This window comes from Nicotiana attenuata, unplaced genomic scaffold (assembly GCF_001879085.1).
Source record: "Nicotiana attenuata strain UT unplaced genomic scaffold, NIATTr2, whole genome shotgun sequence".
NCBI lineage: Eukaryota > Viridiplantae > Streptophyta > Magnoliopsida > Solanales > Solanaceae > Nicotiana > Nicotiana attenuata.
The window spans coordinates 69093-90236 of NW_017673788.1; the positions used below are offsets into that span (position 1 = coordinate 69093).

The 21144-nt window shown below is 38.3% G+C and overlaps 3 protein-coding genes across 12 annotated transcripts; 2 read left to right on the top strand and 1 right to left on the bottom strand.

The window, feature by feature from the left end:
• The first annotated feature begins 289 nt into the window (after positions 1-289).
• Positions 290-3289, top strand: LOC109217298 (S-adenosylmethionine decarboxylase proenzyme-like). Its single transcript, XM_019381541.1, has 3 exons — positions 290-498; positions 1494-1643; positions 1740-3289. Exon 3 carries the CDS (start codon positions 1920-1922, stop codon positions 3006-3008), a length of 1089 nt encoding a protein of 362 aa, XP_019237086.1. The 5' UTR covers positions 290-498; positions 1494-1643; positions 1740-1919; the 3' UTR covers positions 3009-3289.
• Positions 3290-4348: 1059 nt separating this feature from the next.
• On the bottom strand, positions 4349-17631 carry LOC109217297 (DEAD-box ATP-dependent RNA helicase 42). Of its 10 annotated transcripts, none has more exons than XM_019381540.1 (8): positions 17539-17627; positions 9727-9817; positions 7923-8036; positions 7573-7815; positions 6768-6917; positions 6321-6418; positions 5727-5937; positions 4349-4827 (listed from the first exon to the last, which is right to left on the bottom strand). In XM_019381540.1, exons 2-8 carry the CDS (start codon positions 9815-9817, stop codon positions 4742-4744), a joined length of 993 nt encoding a protein of 330 aa, XP_019237085.1. In that variant the 5' UTR covers positions 17539-17627; the 3' UTR covers positions 4349-4741. The 10 variants fall into 10 exon arrangements, with proteins under 10 accessions (XP_019237085.1, XP_019237079.1, XP_019237075.1 ...); XM_019381534.1 differs by having other exon boundaries at positions 7573-7827; XM_019381530.1 differs by lacking the exons at positions 9727-9817; positions 17539-17627 and adding exons at positions 11256-11451; positions 11835-12026 and having other exon boundaries at positions 7573-7827.
• Positions 12602-16696, top strand: LOC109217294 (S-adenosylmethionine decarboxylase proenzyme-like). Its single transcript, XM_019381526.1, has 5 exons — positions 12602-12727; positions 12814-12954; positions 14245-14340; positions 14717-14783; positions 16023-16696. The coding sequence occupies exons 1-5, from the start codon at positions 12602-12604 to the stop codon at positions 16694-16696; spliced, it is 1104 nt and encodes a 367-aa protein (XP_019237071.1).
• Positions 17632-21144: the final 3513 nt, after the last annotated feature.

The following is a 21144-nucleotide window of genomic DNA, read 5'->3' on the forward strand; positions in this document are numbered from 1 at the left end:
ACCAATCCCACTCCACAACAACCCACAACATTCCAAAATAACGAAAAAAGAAATAAAAATCAAAATATTTGGAAGGGAGTGGTGGAGTTTGAACGAGACAAGGAAACTACAGCTGTTTTTTGTACGAGAGATGCGTTGTCACGACGCTTATTACCACACGAAATATCCCTTGGTCCTCATATGTCACACTATTTTCGGGGCAAAAACGAGAGGTCACAAATTTCACAAGGTACACGTGTCAATTTCTGATTAGACGCGGTTCCTTAGCCCAAGTCCTCAACTACGTATATAAATAGGGTACTCACATCTCCATAACATTATGTGCTTCGCCGAGTCTCAACAAAACAAATCCTAAACAGACCCAAATTCTCTCTTCCCATCTCTTATTTTGCTCCTTAATATTCTTTAATTCACAAATTCCAACAATCTTTTCTTCTGTTAAAGAACAGTGAAGGAGGTCGCACTGCGATTCTACATCTGCTTATTTCACCAATTTTTGTAAGTTTTATTTCCGTTACTTTACATCTATCTGTTTTCCTTTATGATTTTGCTCTTTCTCGCTGTTGATTTTGATAATGCTTGGCGTTGTTGTGATTAAAGTTCTAATTTTTCCCCTTATTTTGCTGCCTTGTTTGTACAATTTTCATAAGTTTTTTATGGGCTGATCGACCACATCAGATGGCCCTTTAACAGATTGGTTTTTCTTTTGATGTTAGGAGAGCCCTTTTAGTACTGTTTAGGTTTGTCTTTGAAAAATTAGTCTTTTGAGGAAAACATATCAAAGCTCTAAAACATTGTTAGACTTTAATTTCTTATTAGTGAAATTGCATGGAAGAAATTGACTGAATAAAACCGGTTATACCTTTAGATGCTGGTTAAAACTATTTAACTTTTTTTTTTTTTGGAGAAATAAAAACCTTTTTTGTTAGTTATGGATTTATTCTATGTAAGGGTGGTAATTTAGTGTATTTCGATGTTCAATGACAAATTGGAATTGTTGTTTGGAGAATATTTCGTATATTCAATTTAAACATCAAGTAAATTTAGACTATCATGATCTGTTTTCTGCTTGAAATTACATGTCTTCAATTGCCTACAGTTATCTGTCTTTTTATTTGTTCTTGAACTTCTGATTTTCTGAAGGAAATAATTGGCTAATCATAAGATGAAGATAAAAGATATATATGAAAAATAAGGAAGTAGTTATGGAACCGATTACAATCATATGAACAAATTAACTAATTTTAAAAGACTTGCAACTAGTGAAGTAGATGAAGCACTACTATACAGTAACAACCATTTAGTGGTTTGAACCAAAGGTTATAAAAGGATATACCCTTTACAATTATCAAAGCCAAAGTTCTTATTGTTTTCATTCATAGTTGCTGATCGATTAGCTAACTAGACATATTTGTCCATAACATTATTAAGGCCAAACTGTCTTGCGAGTATTTTTTTCTGACCATCTTATTTCTTTTCAATGCTGTGAGCAGGTAGGAATCGATGAACTAATGGACTCTAAAGGTGGGAAGAAGAAGTCTAGTAGTAGTTCCTTATGTTACGAAGCTCCCCTTGGTTACACTATTGAAGACGTTCGACCCAACGGAGGAATCAAGAAATTCAGATCCGCTGCTTACTCCAACGTGAGTCAACTTAGCCTTCTCCTTTATGTGTCTAAGTTGTTTATATCTTTGTGTATACATGCTAACTGTTTGCTTATCTGTCTTTTTTGTATGCAGTGCACTCGCAAGCCATCCTGAGATTACCCGTGATCTAGAATAAACCACCAAAGGTGGTTCAAGTAGATAGTAGTTTAATTTTAGAGTTCTGTTCTTCTCAACTCTTTTTCTTCATACCTCATCCTCAGTGATAATCTCTTCCAAAAAGTAGTCCTTCCCAAGCACTCTCTTTCAAGCAAGATGGCCATCCCAGTTTCTGCCATCGGATTTGAAGGATACGAAAAGCGACTTGAGATTACCTTTTTCGAGTTAGGAATGTCTGATGGCCCAGGATGTGGCCTACGGTCTCTCTCCAAAGACCAATTGGATGAAATTCTGACACCAGCTGCGTGCACCATAGTGTCTTCATTGGCAAATGATGAAGTCGACTCTTATGTCCTTTCAGAGTCTAGCCTCTTTGTCTACTCATACAAGATCATCATCAAAACTTGTGGCACTACAAAACTGCTGCTGTCGATCCCACCCATTCTTAAGTTAGCTGATGCACTTAACCTGAAAGTGAAGTCAGTGAGGTACACTCGTGGTAGTTTCATCTTCCCTGGGGCTCAGCCATATCCACATCGTCACTTCTCCGAAGAAGTAGCTGTGCTCGACAGCTATTTCGGTAAGCTTGGTGCAGGCAGCAGTGCATATGTGATGGGTAATGCTGATAAACAGCAGAACTGGCATGTCTATTCTGCTTCAGCTGAATCTGCCAATGCCAATAACCCGAATCCAGTTTATACACTGGAGATGTGCATGACTAATCTCGACAAGAAGAAGGCATCCGTATTTTTCAAGACTCAATCAAGCACTGCTGCTGAGATGACTGAAGTTTCAGGCATTCGGAAAATTCTTCCAGAATCAAACATTTGCGACTTTGACTTTGACCCTTGCGGTTACTCAATGAACGCTATCGAGGGGCCAGCAATCTCTACAATTCACGTCACACCTGAGGATGGATTCAGCTATGCAAGTTTTGAAGCAGTGGGTTATGATTTCAAAGCCGTAAACTTGACTGCCATGATCGAGAGGGTGTTGTCCTGCTTCGGACCTGCTGAGTTTTCTGTATCACTACACTGTGACACTCCTGGGAAGGAACTTTATACTGAGTCCGGCCTGGGCATTATCGGATACGCCTCTGGAGAAAAGACTACTGAAGTGCTTGGTGAGGGAGGATCACTTACGTACCTCACATTCAGTAGCAATGGTAGCTGTGGATCTCCCAGGTCAATCTTCCATTGCAGTTGGAGCGAGAGCGAGGATGAGGAAATGGAGAAGATATATTAATGAGAAATTTGTTTATTCTCCGTTTTAGTATGCAATACTATAGCTGGTATAGATCCAGCCATGCTTTTCTTATTGGTTTATGAGTCTAGTAGTATTATAAGGTTTTGCTGTTTATATTCAGTAATATAGTATGTCTGGGCATCAAATAAACAGTCTGCGTTGAGTCTATGCAGATCGCCAGCTTTATGACGTTTGGTATAAATATTCAGTCTTCTGTTGTGTAATAAAACTCCGTTTGAGACTAATAACATAGTGTTGTCATTGTGGATATGTTTGTATTATATGTTTCTGTTTTATGTGGAAATAGTTGTGTTCTATGTCCTACTAAAGTCTTGCTCATCAACTAAAATCGGATCTTCCCGTTTTTGATAATTAAATTTTTCTTAATCTAAAGCACTTACTATAAGTGTATCAATATTTCGAAGCACTTCCTTCTTCTAATTTACACTGTACACCTCATCAAGCAGAAATCTGCAACTTCTATTAGATGATAGGCAAATAAATAGTCTTTTGAAATTTGAACTTTCCCTTAATAATGCTTTTTGCGACAAATCTCTACGAATGAAAAATGATGAAATTTATCAAACAATTATTGGATTGCTCTTTCTTGCTAAGACACTTATTTCCAAACGGACTGCACTCTGAATCGGGGCTTAAAAGCTATCAGCAAAACAATATCTCGATCTGTCACTCCCCCTCAGAGTTATCCTGCACTATAAAATCTCAACAATAATCTTATAGTACCCGTGATTCTAAATTAGGTTTTTGTTTTTGGCATTTATTAGCTTTGGTGAAGAGACTGATACTGGCTAAGCCTTTGTCAACATATAGTTGCTTCTCTACGAGCAGACTTGAGTAATAGCATTTGAAGGTTCATTGAATAATCTTATTCGAATTAATTGCACATCAGACTACTATCATTGTACATATCTTCTATAATATGACTTTTTTCTAATCTTTAAACATAGCTGCACTATTTGGCATTATTAGGTTTCCCATAGTATGTAAGCATTAGTTTGCCACTTCTATAATGATTCTTGAACGTCCACCTTCTCTTTTTAATTCATCAAAAGAATTTCACTTTTCCAAAATAGAAAATTTCAAATACATAAGGTCCAAAGGAAAAGCAGGATTAATTTTCTCTTCAGTATTTAAATTTTACCCTGTTGAAAGCCAGTCCATTAACGAATTTTCCCAAGTATAAACAGAGTAGTGCCTGAAAAAGGAATGTGAGAATGGCCAACTTAGAACCATTTTAATGGTAAAGAAAACTTCTGCCACCAAATTGTTGGCAGCTAGAACCTCCTAGTTGTTGACAAAACTTAGCAAAATTCACGGGCTCTATTGATCAGACTCGCTAGGAAGTCTGTAATAAAGATAAATAGAAGAGAATCCCATGGTAGAAAAGATACAATTTTTTCTATTTCTCCAATCTTAGGAATATATTAAAATAAAATCAATTGATCAAAACTCTAGGCTGAGCTTTTAGTGAAATGCCTACCACTAGAAACATGAAGCATAAGCTTCAGCGAGAACAGTCGGGCATCTACCAACTACAACCAAAACTGGAAACAACATACAAGAACAATAGCTCATCTATACTCATGTCACAAAACTTTATCAACTATCTTGTGCTGTTAGTTAAGCAATAAATTGAACAATTTTGAAACCCATTCTCCATAAGTATTCTGCGTTAACTTATAACGACGCTGTTCTGGAGATTTTCTCTTGGTTCAGTAAGGTCGAAATTTTCTTGCAGCCCTCAACTGCTGTATCCGCTTCTTATCCTGTTCAAATTTGCTCTGCAGCACCATGATCTCTGTGCATAATACAAATGTGAATAATGATAAGTCACAAGCAAAAGAAACAGATGCAAAATCACATTGAGATTTTAAACTCTTGCACCAGGGGAAATTGGCAACTAAACAAATGGAAGTACATTAGAGTAACATAGCAAGTTTCAAATTATAGCAGGTCCTTCAGATGAATGGATGGGTCAAGAAACATTCACTATTACTAGGACAATGTATCAGATCAGATTTACTTTGTATGACTTAGGTTCGATATAAAATCAAAGTTGAACAGAGAATCCCAACAGAGCCCTTGATGGGAAAAATGACAAACTGCAAATAGAACAACAGAAAGAATCCATTGGCAGTGAGACCAGAAAACACAAGCAACTTAACCAGTCCAATTTTTTGTGTGAATGAAAGATAATCCATAATTCCATGATAAAGGGAAACAACTAGTAGTTCCATGATAAAGAAGGTTCAAAATCTTGAACAAGCAAAATTATGATACTATTTGAGATGGTTTTCAAGAGGTCAAATTTAATGTTGTGGATTATTTCAGGCTCTCTCAGTATCTGTCACGAAAGACAGAAACTGCTAAACCAATTCTGCATCAATTTATCAAAACAATGCTGCTTTTCAATCATCCTAATAGTTTTTTTTTCTTTCGAGAATGTAATGAAGCAATGGATGGCTAGTACAACCCCAGCAATATTTCAAGCTTAGAAACCATAACCGTTTCATCAGAAAATGTAAAAACCTTTTCACCTCAAACTTAAATGTGATTGTTTGGATAAAATCAAACTTTTGATTTAAACTTTTACCTTTTATAAAATATTTTCTATAGGATAATCGAGGAAAACAAAGCCAATATTGAACAATCTGGAGCAAAAAGGTGTTGACAAAAGCAAAGATGCAGTAAACATACCATTTCTTTTTGCTTCTCTTTTCTGAAATCGGTAGAAATCTAATCCCACATCGTTCTTTTTCTTTTTGGCCATATTATCCATAACAGCAGTCTGAGAAACAGAACCAACTGCAATTCCAGTTTCAGAATCTGTTGTCTTCTTCCTGCCTTTGTGGTGTACAACAACGGTCCATCCACCTTCAGCAGCACGGGCTTCTTTTTCTTTCCTTTCCTGTATGTATCAGAATAAAAAAAATCACAATGGGAACAAGAACATAACTAGTCGTGGGCAAATCAGCATATACAACCACTAGAATATAAGAACATGATTAGTTGTGGGCACATGAAGAAACTTCTACGATATGCCATTATGAGGTGGTCACAAGAAACAAATTCATCAAGTACAGGCTGATGCAAGAAAAGGGCCAAAAGATAAGTGCAAAACTCTCTAAAGACTAAGTCCAGCATTTTCTTTTACATGAATAAAACTATAAATACCATAAAAACTTCTTCCACTATGGGTACGACAGCTCTGAGAAAACGAGCATTCTCCCTATCATTTGCAATAATCATTAACAGCAATAAAAGACATAATAATCTGGAAATATAAAGTACCTGTTCTTTTTTCGCCTCATGATCAGTTATAAACTCATCAATCCTTTCTTGCAACACCTTTATCCCTGGCCTACTCTGATAATAATCTGTAACCCACTCTGCACCCAGAAAAAGGAAATTGACTCTTTATAAGGCTATCAATCTAATTCATACTTTTTTCTAATATAAGGTCATTTCTCGCTGCAGTTCATCTCAAAAGAATCATTTTTTCATATAGCGAGATGCCGAGAAAAATAACTCCCAACTTAAATAAAACTAAGCATGTGTTCATAATTTTTCAAAAAAGAAAAAGAAAAACAACAGCAAGAGCTTCTAATTTGCCGTGAAAGATTTGAATGAGTTTCTCCATAACATGTTTGATGAGGCAAATCTCATGCCAAATCACAATGAACATAACAACAGAAGCAACAGGAATTACTTTTATATGATATAAAGAGAAAATCATACTTCTCACTCCTTTAGAGTAATCCTCGTCCCCTGAAGATAGCTCATAAATCTCTTCATCTTCAGCTTGTTCTGTCTTCTCTGACAAATCATCCTCCGCTATTGAAGATGGACGATCCTTCTCTACAATTTTGTGTGCCTCTTTTGACTTGCCTAGAGGGGATAGAGAGTATTGCAGAAGTTATAAATCGTCAACATCACAATTTTTGTTTGATGAATAACATCAAAACATTGCCAATAAATTGAAGTGTGTGATGGCTTTTGGTTATACTTATGAATTTAGAACCTCACATACTTGTACAATAAATAAGTTGCATATAACTGAAGCAAATGCAGTTCATTTCAATCGATATAAGTTATATTTCAGTATCTTCCAACATTTGGAGTGCTCTCTCCATCAAACTATATGGTTTAAAAGTGCTAAGTGTTTCTAATCCAATACTCAAACAAGCTTTTAAATATTCTAATAGACTCCTAGGAAAACTACCAAACTACTATACTTTCGTGGAAAAAAATGTATTATGGAAGAACAATCAGACTTCACTTCGTTCTCTTTTTTTTTAATCAGGTAAAGGACTTGCACTCCATTATGTCCAACATGTGAAACTTTTCAACTGTTTAGATGCGAACATATTTAGACACTAAGGCATGATAGGAAGTGATACACACTGCCTGCTTGAGAGAAAGTTTATTGACTTACACTAATTACTCAACATCGTTTAGCTCCTCGGTTGTTTTAAATTTAAGTGCATGATTAACAAATAAAGAAACAGAAATATGGCAACTCGAGAATCTATTTTCTCCATACCTTTTTGTCGTTTTGAGAAATCGTTACCCTCAGTTTTTCCAGCTTTCTTTTCGCTTTTTCTCTTCTTTCCCTTCCATTTTCTTTTCTCCGGCTTACCAGGTTCATTTGATATGGTATTTTCTTGACCAAGCCTATCCACTACGTCATTAGATTGATCCACTACACCACTTTCAGCAAGTGTGTCATTTTTCCTCTTCTTCTGCTTTGATGATTTGCTCTTTTTCGTTTTCCCATCTGCATTATCTAAATCATCTTCTAAAAACCTCAACAATCAACCAATAATCATACAGGCCAATCCCAGCAATTTATGCTCCGAAATAAATTATTAATCAAATTCTCCAAACCACTACCTTTATCATATGATAGATGGCATTCATCTATTTCATCCTTGCTTCTTCTGTTTTGCAGTGCCAGTTTCTTCTTCTTCCTTTTCTTTTCTTCTGTTACCTTAGCAAAATTTTCCTCTGCAACAAAAGGCCATAAATCAGCACTTTTGTCAAGCAAATACTATACATAGAAAAAAATTATGACTAAACAAGGAAATGAGTGAAGAAGTCCAAAAGATCCTATAAGAATAAACTTTCTTTCTAGTTTCAACTAATCTTTGGGCTCTTTACTACAACATCTTGGCTCATCGACTGATGATATTATAGAAAATGTTGAACCCTATATCTATAATTACTGTCCTTTTTAGAGGCATCGATGAAGAGTGCTGATACTAGTGCATAGAAGACATTTGCTTTATATATAAGTGAGTGGTATGCCCAAAAAAAATATATTGGGACTTTCATCCACCAGCAATATTCCTAAGAAGAAACGAGAAGCCACCTTCTAGAGGACATAGAGCCATATTGCAACTGAACCTCCCAAAGTTTCTTCATAAAACAGGACCTCAATATGGAAAACTGAATATAAGCAAACAAGATAAGCCTCGTGGCAATGCCCCGGGGCTTTGGTCTAGTGGTAGGAGCGCAAAATGATATGTAGGCGCATATCACCGGTTTGAACCTTGCCACAGAATTTAGTATGTAAGTGGAAAAGGGTAGAGGGGAGGGTCCAGTACCCACCAAGTATCAAAACCGTACGCCACTATTCAGTTATTAGAGAAAGATAAGCCTCGCTGCACCGGCTAACTCCCAGAGCATATCTGATATACAATCATATTGCAAACAAGAGAAGGCAAGAAATAATGTCTTGTTACGGGCATACGGCTAATGTATTGTCTGTTTATGGCTAATAATCAGCATTCCTGGAAATTTCCAGGGAACTAGAATTTCAAGTTTCCAGTTGCATGTGGAACCTCATACTACACTAATGAGTAGGAAAAGAAATGTTGCACAGCAGTACAGCTCAATCAAAATAGCATGAGGAAGCTCAATACTAATCCTGAAACTGAGTGTGACAGGTGGACGGGCTCATAAGTCAATAACTATTTTGAAATGCTAAGGAAATCCTTCCTAGGTCATTATGATTACCAATTTGTGGAGTATATTATGATGATTCTTCCATCTATTGTCACTTGAAGATTGAAGTGATGATGTATGCAACGAGCAGAAGTGACTGCTTGTCGATGCAAATAGTGGAAAAGGAGCATAACACCAATTATGGTATATAGTGCTGTCACGGAAAGTCTACCAAACTCAGTCTTCTCAACTCCTCGCTCAGATAATATATAGTAGCTAATTACAGCAGTTGACAATTTGCAGGTTCCTGGATGACAGGGATTTGAGATGGGGTGGTAGTTGCTAATTATTAGAGATAATGAGTTTATTAGTCAGTTTGAAATGTAAAACATGTATGCTGATAGAGTTTGCTATGAAAAATCAAAACCAATTAAATTATTCTTTCGACATAAACAAGAAGATGCAGATCAATTAAAGGCCAAACTTTTCAACCCATTAGGAACCCAAGCAGCAGTAGTAAAATTAAACAGCTACGAATGTAATACTACTTCTCAACAAACTTGAACAAGATTCTTTTTTCACAGATTAGGTTGAATATGTTTCAATTGTTCACTATTCTATTTATTAACACATAGGTAATTGCCCAATAGGATAGCAGTGCAGTGAGATTCAAGCTCAAAATGTGACTTTTTCGCTACTTGGGGTTTAAGTTGAAAGAAAGAGAAAGAGAGAAACTTTGAGGCAATAATACCATTTTGAACAAGGTTAGAATTTATAGTCAGGGATTCCCCATCTTTGTTCTTCTTTTTCTTTAGCTTCTTCTGCAAGTCCTTGGCTCCCATCTTCCTCTCCCAGACGCAAGGGCGGCTCTAGAGTATCCATGACTTTCTCTGATCTCAAATTTCCCACAACAGAACTATAAGATTTAGCAAATATGAACTTCACATACCTCATCACCGAGGATCCAACACAACCGCAACAAATAATAACATATTCATATTACCAAAGTCACCCCAATATTTATCAAACTTGAGTTTCATCTTAACAGCCATATCAACCAGAACTAGATCATCACCTTGAGAATTTTTGGTAATAAAGTTAAGAAGATTAAAAAGCTCATGGAAGAAAGAATTTGAAGTAACATACAAAGTTCCTGAAAATTTCAAAGTCATCTGGTAGAAAATGTCAAGAAACTTTGTAAAAACTTTTACCTTCTTCCAATCATCCGCACTTGGGTGCGATACTTTTCCAATCATATCTAGACAATATTTTTGGTACTTGTGATCATCAATATACAATCTTGAAAAGGCCTTTTCAAATTTTATAGATGTACTTAACATCATATAAGTTGAGTTCCATCTGGTTTCAACATCTAAACTCAAAAGGCCATGGCTATCAATCTTTACCTTTTCAACAATTGATTTAAAGGAAGCTAATCTTGCAGAAGAGGACTTGACATACTTCACAACATTTCTGACTCGAGAAATAGACTCAATATGATCACTTAACCCTTCTTTTACAATTAAATTCAAAATGTGAGCATTACATCTAACATGTAGAAAGTCATTTTCCATGACAATTCCTTTCCAATCCTCAATCCTCCCTTTCAAGTGTCTAATTGCTGCATCATTAGCAGTTGCATTATCTAGGGTCAAAGTGAATAGATTTTCAATTCCCCAATCCAACAAACAAACCTCAATACCCTTTGCAATTGTTTCGCCCTTATGATCTGGAACTTGAAAAAAGTTCAGAATTTTTTTTGCAAGTTCCAATTATCATCAATCCAGTGGACAGTTATAACCATGTAAGTTAGGTTTTGGAGAGACGTCCACGTATCACTAGTGAGGCATACATGCTGATTTTGAATCTGTTTTTTAAGCTTTTCTTTTTCCTCGTGATAAATTTTTAAACATTGCCTAGCAACAGTCAAACGAGAGGGTAACTCAAAATTAGGCAAAACAATTGACATTAATCTTTTAAAACCTTCCCCCTCGACGACTCTAAATGGTTGTTCATCAATGATCACGAATTCAGCAATAGCCCTTCTTACTTCATTGACATTATACACAACTCTTTCCAGTTTACATGTACCAACATTACCTCCTTGTCCGCTTCCTTTAATTGGGAAAGGCCTGAGTGTCGGTTGTGTTCTATCTATGAATCTAAAAGGGGATTTCTTACAAACAACATTCAAATGGTTCCATAATGTAGTAGTCCCATTTCTCTTAGTATCGGAAGCAAAAATTTTAGTACAGAAACTACATTTTGACTTATACTTACCATCTTTATCAATGAATTTGGTAAAGTATTTCCAAATGTCTGATGTTTCCCTCCCAACGCCAGAATCATTTTCAGAAGGTGCTGCTCTTTTACGCTTTTTAGGAGGAGTAGGGACACTTGTATGAACAACTGGAGTACTATTGCCTTCAAGATGAGGAATTTCCTGAACCTCGGCTTCCGGAGGTTGTATTTCCATCTGCTAAGAGAGACGAAACAAGCAAATAGTGGTCAAGAACAAAAAGAACTACAGAAGTGATTCAAAAATACTTAGCTAACGTTTGAACATAAATTAGTTGAAATTTGAAAAAAAAAAAAAAAGAATTTTCAAAATGACGTTGCTCTTCAGAATATGAAACTATGATATTAAATCCACTTATCTGTTTGATTATTTTGGTTGGATTTTGGTATCACTTTCTATTGTATGTTTGATTTTCTTTATTGGGTTTGGTTCATTTGTAGGTAAAAATGCAAACTTTACTATTGGAATTAACAGAAGTTCTAGCTAATTCCTAACTTTGAGATATTGGAATTCTTTTTACTAAAACTTTGAGAGTAAGTTTGAGGGCTCCTTGAACTAACCTGAGACGGCTCTTTCCTTTCGACAGAACTACTGTTGGACTCCATATAATTTGGAGCAACGAGAAGGAGCAACCTCTAGCGTCTACGGTCTACTCTTGTTCTTCCGTACAATATCAAGAATTTTAGAGAGAGAGAGAGAGAGAGGAGAGTTGGTCTTGAAGCTGCGCTGCGTATTTGTTATGAAGGGGTGAAAGAGAAGCAAATAAACCCTAAGAAATTAAAGACCTTTTTGTCTTAACAGGCCAAATTGACTTGGGCATATTGTAGTTAAAGTAATATTTCAAAGGTTAGGCCCAAGACTGTAAAATATTATGTACATTTTAAAAATAATATATATATATATATATATATATATAAAAATTTTAAAATAGGTATCTATATGATCGGTTTGGTTCGGTTATTTTTCAGTTTTTTTTGGTATAAAACCAAATCCAAACCAACTTTGTCGGTTTTTTAAAATTAGAAACCAAAACCAAGTTAAACCAAAAAAATGTCGGTTTTTTTTCTCGGTTTGGTTTGGTTTTCGGTTTGGTTCGGTTTTTCGGTTTTTCGTGAACACCCCTATATACAGAAAGGGTTTGGAGTTTTGTTTCTTTGATACCTTTATTGTTTTTGATCGGCCGGAGCAAAAGATAGTGGCTTACTTTATTTGTTGGGGCCGAGCTGGAGAGGGCCCTTGATCGCGTAGGCAATAGCGGGGAATATGTAGATAGGGGGACTCTCGCGGAGATTCGCGCCAGAGGCTTTGATCCCTCGGAAGAGATCGGATGCGAAAGGGAGCGGAGTTTGATGCCAAGTTCCTAATATCTGATGATGAGGAGGAGACCGATGGGCCGTGGCTGCCAAAAAAGGAAAATAAAGGGGGAACGAACATTCCCTGCCTTCTTTTCCGTGTATATATATACATAGATTCCACCATACGTCGCAGGCCGAGATTGTGCCTTGTAATTTGTAATTTCTGCATTTCGATTACCTTCAGGTTCAATCTCCGAGTCGTGTTACGGCTCGAGCTCTGATTGGCTTTCCAACTTTTTCCCGCCTGCATGGGAGGAGGGTGATGACCCCTTGTGTTTCTGGACTGAAGCGATTTTGTGGGCGCGCGGCCCGGAGATTTGCCTCGGTTGTTAATAGCGTTGTTTTTGGGTCGTGCCTTTAGGCGTTTTGTGAGCAAATTGCCCTCGGGTTTAGTCTCCGAGTCGGAATCCTGACTCGGGCTTATCTTACCTTCGAGCCCATTTTGGGCTGACGATAATGATTTTCATTTTCTGCCCTTGGGCGTTTTGCGATTTTTCGGGTCTAATCTCCGAGTCGCGTTGCAATTTGAGCTGTAATTGACCCCTCGATCTATCCGGAGGTTCCATTTGGAGAAAGCGGCATCGCTGTTTCGCTCTAGGGAGTATTATGACTTTTGGGCCTAGTCTCCGAGTCGTGTTGCGACTCGAGCTGTAATCGACCCTTAAATCTCATATGAGCTTTTGGCCAGCAATGGTGGCCTTTCTGCTACTTGGTCGTTGAGACCTTTTAGTATGAGGCCCGGAGGCTTGCTTAACCGGCGACAATGGCACTTACGTTGTTTGGTCATGGAAACCTTTCGATATGAGGCCTGAAGGCTCGCTTAGCTGGTGACAATGGCACTTACGCTGTTTGGCCGTAGAGACCTTTCGATATGAGGCCTGGATGCTTTGCTTAGTTTAACTATTTTGAATCCGGTCTCCGAATGGGGTTACGATTCGAGCTCATTTTAATCCTCAAGTTGTCAGTTTTTTCAAGCTGATGGTGGTAGAGACCTTTCGGTGTGAGGCCCAGAGGCTTTGCTTAGCCGGCGACAATGGCACTTACGTTGTTTGATGTGAGGCCCGGAGGCTTTTTGTAGGCTTTGTTTCCTCTCGTTAAGGTCTTATTGATTATTTTGCCTGACCCGTCGTCGGTTCTAAAAGAACCTCGATTTCAAGTCGTAGTCGGCGATGTTTTGAGCACCTCGGAAGGTTCATAGCCCATAGGTCGAGTAGATCGACGCTTTTGTGATTTTGGAGCCGGCGTGGTCGGGGCTCGTTTTTTGCCTGTTGAGGGAAGCCTGTGTTTAACTGGTTCTTTTCGAAGTAGATTCGGAGGATTTTTTAGCAACAGTCGGGCGTCCCCGAGTCGCGTTTTTTGGGCTGTAGCAGCCGTTTCGACCGGAGTCGTGTGCATTTGGCAAGGGCCATTTTTGATCCGGAGAAGCCGTTTTAGGCGTCTACACCGAGGGTATGCCCTTTAGGGATTCTTACAAATGCGATGTATAGCCTAAACTGCGGGATTTTTCATGCCTGTTGAGGTCTTACAGTTTATGGAGAATAGATCTGGTTTTGCCGAGGCTGCCCGTTAGGGTCTTACAATTTCGGATTTTCCAGTGCGTGGCGATTGGCGACAGTCTCCGAGTCATCGAGTTTGCTTGAAAATAGCTTTTCATGAGCTCGGAGCTGTTTCTGGGGGCTTGATGAGCCCTGAGTTGTTTTTCGGGGGCTTGGTGAGCCCGGCGTTTCGACCCTGGGGTCGTCCGGATGTCGTTTTCCTAAGTCCCCGAGTATCTCGGGACGTATTTTGTGGAGATGTCCCTATCGGGAGCGTGCTGTGCTTTGTTTCTTTTTGGAAAGCAAGGCGTTGGAGATATACTCTGATCTATTGATGCGATATATGTACTATCGAGCTGACTCGACCGGCTCTTAGGCCAAGTCGGGTTGTTTTGCTGATTTTCATGTTGCTTTGTTCTTGATTAGGAGCCTTTCTCTTTTCTCATAAAAGAAGGGGGTGTTTTCGATTGCCCGATATAATAATACATGTTTTCGCCTTAACGAGGTTTGGCTATTTTGACCGTTTTGTCCTGATACATCATTTCCCCGTAGGGATCTTTGTTCGGCGCTCCTCTGAGTCCGGTGGATTTCAGGAGGAATGCTCCTAGCTGCTTTGGAGGTTGGCCGTAAGGATGGCTTCGAGCGATTGTGTGGAGTTTTATCTCCTAGTGGCTTCGCGGGCATTGCCTCATTAAAAACCTTGCCGGTAAAAACCCTTCTTCTTTTTGGGATAAAAACTCGGTCTAAGGAAAAGAGTGCAACGGGCGCGCCTTTTTTGGGAGGTCTTGAGATCTTCAGACAGTGCCAGTGTCTCGATATCTTCGGTCGAGTCGGGCGCGCCTTTTTTTTTTTGGAGGCCTTGAGGCTTTCGGACAGTGCCTGCACGAGGGTTAATTTCTATAGTTAAAAACAAAATAAAAGAAACGACGGTACCTTGAGACGGGATACTTCTGGGTGCTGACTTGTTTCGATCGCCCGAGGTTGGGTATGTGATGCGGTTTATTTTTGCATTTTGTCAAACCTGACCGGTGTTGAGCCTTGATTCGCCTGTGGGCTTATTCGGAGGCGAAGGTAAGGGGACTGAGAATGCGTCGTGTATTGCGAACATTTCTCTCGCCGCGTGCTGCTCTCCATGGATGGTTTTGATCCCGTCCTTTGTCGGGAATTTTATCATTTGGTGGAGAGTGGACGGTACTGCTCTCATGCAATGTATCCATGGTCGTCCGAACAAGGCGTTGTACCTCATGTCTCCCTCGATGACATGGAACTTGGTGTGTTGGGTTATGCCGGCCACGGTGACGGGTATGATGATCTCCCCTTTCGTCGTTTCGCTCGCCATGTTGAACCCGTAAGGACTCGAGTGGCGGGTACGATCCGTTCAGTTAAACCGAGCTGTTCTATCACCCTTGACCTGATAATATTGGCCGAGCTACCTGGATCCACGAGTACACGTTTTATCTGGAAAGAATTTACAAGAAAGAAATTACCAGAGCGTCGTTGTGGGGTTGAGATAAGGCATCCGTATCTTCTTCACTGAAGGTGAGGGCGTCCTCGGGGATGTATCCTCGAGTCCGTTTCTCCCTTGTGATGGATATTTTTGTTTTCCTTACCATGGGTTCTTGCGGGGTATCGGCGCCGCCCATGATCATGTGAATGACGTGTTGTGGTTCATTTACTTCATTCTTCTTGGCTGCCTCCCTGTCTCGAAACTGATTTCTGGCCCGATCGCCAAGGAATTCTCGGAGGTGCCCTTTGTTGAGCAGCCGAGCTACTTCTTCTCGTAGTTGATGGCAGTCCTAGGTCCGGTGGCCATGTGTATTGTGGAACTCGCACGTCAAGTTGTAATTTCTCTGCGAAGGATCCGACTGCACTGGTCTAGGCCATTTCGGTAAGCTTGGTGCAGGCAGCAGTGCATATGTGATGGGTAATGCTGATAAACAGCAGAACTGGCATGTCTATTCTGCTTCAGCTGAATCTGCCAATGCCAATAACCCGAATCCAGTTTATACACTGGAGATGTGCATGACTAATCTCGACAAGAAGAAGGCATCCGTATTTTTCAAGACTCAATCAAGCACTGCTGCTGAGATGACTGAAGTTTCAGGCATTCGGAAAATTCTTCCAGAATCAAACATTTGCGACTTTGACTTTGACCCTTGCGGTTACTCAATGAACGCTATCGAGGGGCCAGCAATCTCTACAATTCACGTCACACCTGAGGATGGATTCAGCTATGCAAGTTTTGAAGCAGTGGGTTATGATTTCAAAGCCGTAAACTTGACTGCCATGATCGAGAGGGTGTTGTCCTGCTTCGGACCTGCTGAGTTTTCTGTATCACTACACTGTGACACTCCTGGGAAGGAACTTTATACTGAGTCCGGCCTGGGCATTATCGGATACGCCTCTGGAGAAAAGACTACTGAAGTGCTTGGTGAGGGAGGATCACTTNAATTAAATAGCATGAGAAGCTCAATACTAATCCTGAAACTGAGTGTGACAGGTGGACGGGCTCATAAGTCAATACTATTTTGAAATGCTAAGGAAATCCTTCCTAGGTCATTATGATTACCAATTTGTGGAGTATATTATGATGATTCTTCCATCTATTGTCACTTGAAGATTGAAGTGATGATGTATGCAACGAGCAGAAGTGACTGCTTGTCGATGCAAATAGTGGAAAAGGAGCATAACACCAATTATGGTATATAGTGCTGTCACGGAAAGTCTACCAAACTCAGTCTTCTCAACTCCTCGCTCAGATAATATATAGTAGCTAATTACAGCAGTTGACAATTTGCAGGTTCCTGGATGACAGGGATTTGAGATGGGGTGGTAGTTGCTAATTATTAGAGATAATGAGTTTATTAGTCAGTTTGAAATGTAAAACATGTATGCTGATAGAGTTTGCTATGAAAAATCAAAACCAATTAAATTATTCTTTCGACATAAACAAGAAGATGCAGATCAATTAAAGGCCAAACTTTTCAACCCATTAGGAACCCAAGCAGCAGTAGTAAAACAAAATCAGAGGAAGCTCGAAACCCTGAAAAAATTAAACAGCTACGAATGTAATACTACTTCTCAACAAACTTGAACAAGATTCTTTTTTCACAGATTAGGTTGAATATGTTTCAATTGTTCACTATTCTATTTATTAACACATAGGTAATTGCCCAATAGGATAGCAGTGCAATGAGATTCAAGCTCAAAATGTGACTTTTTCGCTACTTGGGGTTTATTAGTTGGAAGAAAGAGAAAGAGAGAAACTTTGAGGCAATAATACCATTTTGAACAAGGTTAGAATTTATAGTCAGGGATTCGCCATCTTTGTTCTTCTTTTTCTTTAGCTTCTTCTGCAAGTCCTTGGCTCCCATCTTCCTCTCCCAGACGCAAGGGCGGCTCTAGGGTAAGGCAAGTGAAATTCTTGTCTTAGACCCCAAATATTCAAAGGCCCCAAAAACATAAAGTATTACTATATATATATATATATATATATATATATATATATATATATATATTGATAAAATATTTTAAATTCTAATATTTATTTAAATTTGGTAGATGTAGGATTGAATGAGTTAGTAGGATTGAACTTTTCTCTTACTAAATTAAATAAATTTTCTCATCAATTCTATTTTTTTTCTTTTTTTTTTATATTTTTTACTATTTTACTTTCTAATTTCAAATCAAATTCTCTAAATTAGCTATTCCTTTTTGTCACATTTCATAGATTCTGATATATGTAATCAAGCTTTTTTGTGTCTCATTTTTTTAACTACGAAATCTCAGAGACAAGTATCGTAAGGTTTAAAACATGATCGATAATAGGCTCAATCCTTTTACCATTTTCATTTAATGCTATATTTTTTTTATAGGGAGTTCAATTACCATATGACTTACGCCTAACCCACATATTATACATTGTTCTCTCACCACTTTTTTTGTCTCCATATTATATGGATATTATGAAACAAATTCAGGATCTTTTAATATATTTTAGTTTTAAGCCACCAGTTCCGTTGAGCCGCCCTCATTAATGATCAACAATTATTTATAGACCACTGCCTATGAACGTGTTATTCAACAGCTTCATTCACATTTCGTTAGCAATCCAGTTCAAAGCCAGTAGCACGATAGGACGACTTCTCAGTCCATTCCATCCTTTCAGTCAAGCCAGATGCGAATGAAATAGCTGCTCCCATTCCGACAAGATCAGGTAACTAAATAACACATTCATTGATTGTTGTCTTATCTTAATTGAGACTCCATAAAATTTGATTGAGAATAGCATGGGTATGGACATGTGGCTCGATTAGGAGACTAGTAAAGCTTTAATTTAGGTCACCGAAATTTTTTAATAATAGATTTTATGATTTTATTTCAAGTTAGACAATATTAAAGTTTGCAAAAAAAAAAAAAATACAATAAACCTTGGACAAAAGAAAGAAAGACTATCTACTCTTTAAAACTAAAAAAAAAATTTAGAACTTTGAATTAAATTACTTAGATCTTCATATTAATAAATATATTTTTTACAACAAAATCAAAGGTAACGTATTGAAAATACATCTCTTACATCCAATTTATTTAAGTTACTTCTTACTAATATAAATAATAATACTACTATGTGAAGTTAAAGGTTTCATCATTTAAGCATGTTATGCTATAAATAACAAGTATGAAAAAATGACAACACTATCTTCTTCTTTTTTGTATATGTGTGTGTATATATACTAATAAAAAAGTATATGATCTCTTATTAAATTTCGCTTTAGGCCACAAATTGTATGGAGCCGCCATTGCCCAGACGTCTGTTAATGATTACCACTAAAATAAGGAAAAGTATTCTTAAAAGATAAAAATGGCAGAAACTTTGCCATAGGAAAAAAAGTTCAACATTAACTTGTGCGCCAATATTGGTCAGAAACTTTACTAGAACTGTAGAAGAAAAAGAAGACTTGATCACCACTCAACGAGAAGATGTGAGAGAGCGGCGAGGCAGTGGACAGAGGAATCACCGACTTCTTACGGCCGCCAAGGCGCGGCGAGGTCTATGAAAGTATAAAGTTCGAGACTCGTTGGAGACCGGAGAATGAAGAGATGATACACAGGGTACATGGAAATAAAATGTGAAAATATAAAAAGTACTCCCTTAAGTTTTAATTACAAAACTTTAACCCTCTATTCTTCGAATATATGCTCCATTACCCCTTTTTGTTCTTTCTGTTATGTCCCGTGTCTCTTCAGAGATTTGAGTTTGTCCTCTTTGATTTAACTGATGTAGTAGATAAATAAGTATTGTTTTAAATAGTAAATTTAATTTTATAAATAGATAATTACGTATTTGAATAGAAATATTAAAAGATTGATAATTACAGGAACGAGGACGAAATGCACTCTTCTATCACTATTTTGAAAAAAAAGAAAAATAGGAGAATAATTTTTTTAAAAAAAAAATCTATCATAAGCTTTAGGTTTATAATACACCCAAAGCTAATGTTTCAAAGCAAAGTACCATCATAAAAAAAGAGGAAAGCCGAATGTCATAGCTATATTAGCATGTCATAACGAATTTCTATTACATATTTGTTTACCGTGAAAATGGTAACAACAATTAAATTTGTAAATGGGATTCTAAAAATACGTGATCTATTCCCGAGCTAATTTGTAAGGCTGATTAGTGCTAAAACGTGGAGTAAAAAGGTAAAGATCGAGTTAGCCAAAGCGCTAATCGAACCAGTAAGGGGACGTTCCCGGGCGTAGAGCAAGCTAGCAGATACCTCGGGGCCAAGCCTCGAACCTACCTCGGGCCTATCGAGGGTAGTCGTGAAGGGGATAACAGGTAAGGATATAGATAAGCAAAGCTTTATACCGTCAATCTTAAAGTAAATAATAAAGAACAAACGAAGAACAATAAAATGCTAGGGATGATCTCGAGATATATTTATTTGACAAACCAAGAGAATAGCTATCAACAGGTATGACTTAGAATCAGAGAGAGAGATTTAGAGAAAGAGAGAGAATGTTATTGCTTTCGTTGTAAGATAATTGGAGATGAGCTACAATGTGTTGGTGACCCTTCTTTTATAGAAAAAAGGGGGCGTCCAAACTTAATATGGAATAAACAATACAATAAAAGAATGAGATGTGACAGCCTGCTTTTCTTGGGTTGTAGGAGAACTGGCGTCGAGCTGTTTGGAGAAGTCTCGTGGACCCCAGATACATCCCTCGGGGGATATCTTCGCCCATCAGGGTCTTAGCCGATGCTCGATCTAGGCAAGGCATCGGCTAGATCTCGAGGGAGGCGACCAAACCGAGATCCCGTGCCTTCAGGATTTGTTCTTTGAAGCATTATGTCGAGGGAAAATTGGTCTCCCGATTTCTCCGCACACAGATATTCTCCGCGTTTCTTAGAAGGAAGTGTTAAGAAATGTTTTTGACGCTCCTCCTCGTGGTCCTCGACATGCCATTATGCCGATGGCTCAGCCTTTCTCCACAGAAGTCGAGGCGTTTTTCCTTCCCGCTTCTTTAGAACTTTTTAGAAATATTATGATTCCTCGCTCTTCGGGACCGTATTGTCGTTGTCATTCCGTGCCGCCATTTTGTCGCTATCGTTTCATCTGCCACGAACGCATTAATTTCGCATGTCGTTACGCTTTTCGAGGGCGATAATGGCGCCGTCGGTTACTTTATTTTCCCTCTATATATATGGGGCTCCTTTGCGATCAGTTCTTCATTCAGAAAGCTTCCTTCGATACATACTTTTCTTGCCTTCCCTGCCACTTTTCCGGCCTTTGTTGCTCTGCAATGTTTGAGGCCTATGGCCTTAAGATCATTCGTTGGTCATGCCATGGGCCAGCCCTCGATTTTTCTCTAGCGGAACGGGCTTGTCCTACTGTGATGGTGTTGTTGTTGCTGGCTTGGTATAGCGACGTAGGAGGTCGGTGTCCTCTGATCTGGAGAAAGATTCGGATTATCCA

Bases quoted from the DNA above. Each gene is read 5' to 3' on its own strand.
- LOC109217298 (XM_019381541.1), top strand. From the start codon at position 1,920: ATGGCCATCCCAGTTTCTGCCATCGGATTTGAAGGATACGAAAAGCGA.
- LOC109217297 (XM_019381529.1), bottom strand. From the start codon at position 11,879: ATGGAGTCCAACAGTAGTTCTGTCGAAAGGAAAGAGCCGTCTCAG. The intron at 8,037-11,255 runs GTAAGTATAAGT...CTTTTGTTGCAG, and splicing joins CAAATTCATTGATAAAGATG to AGGAAAATTTTGCTAAGGTA. The intron at 7,828-7,922 runs GTAGTGGTTTGG...TGAGGTTTTTAG, and splicing joins CCATCTATCATATGATAAAG to AAGATGATTTAGATAATGCA.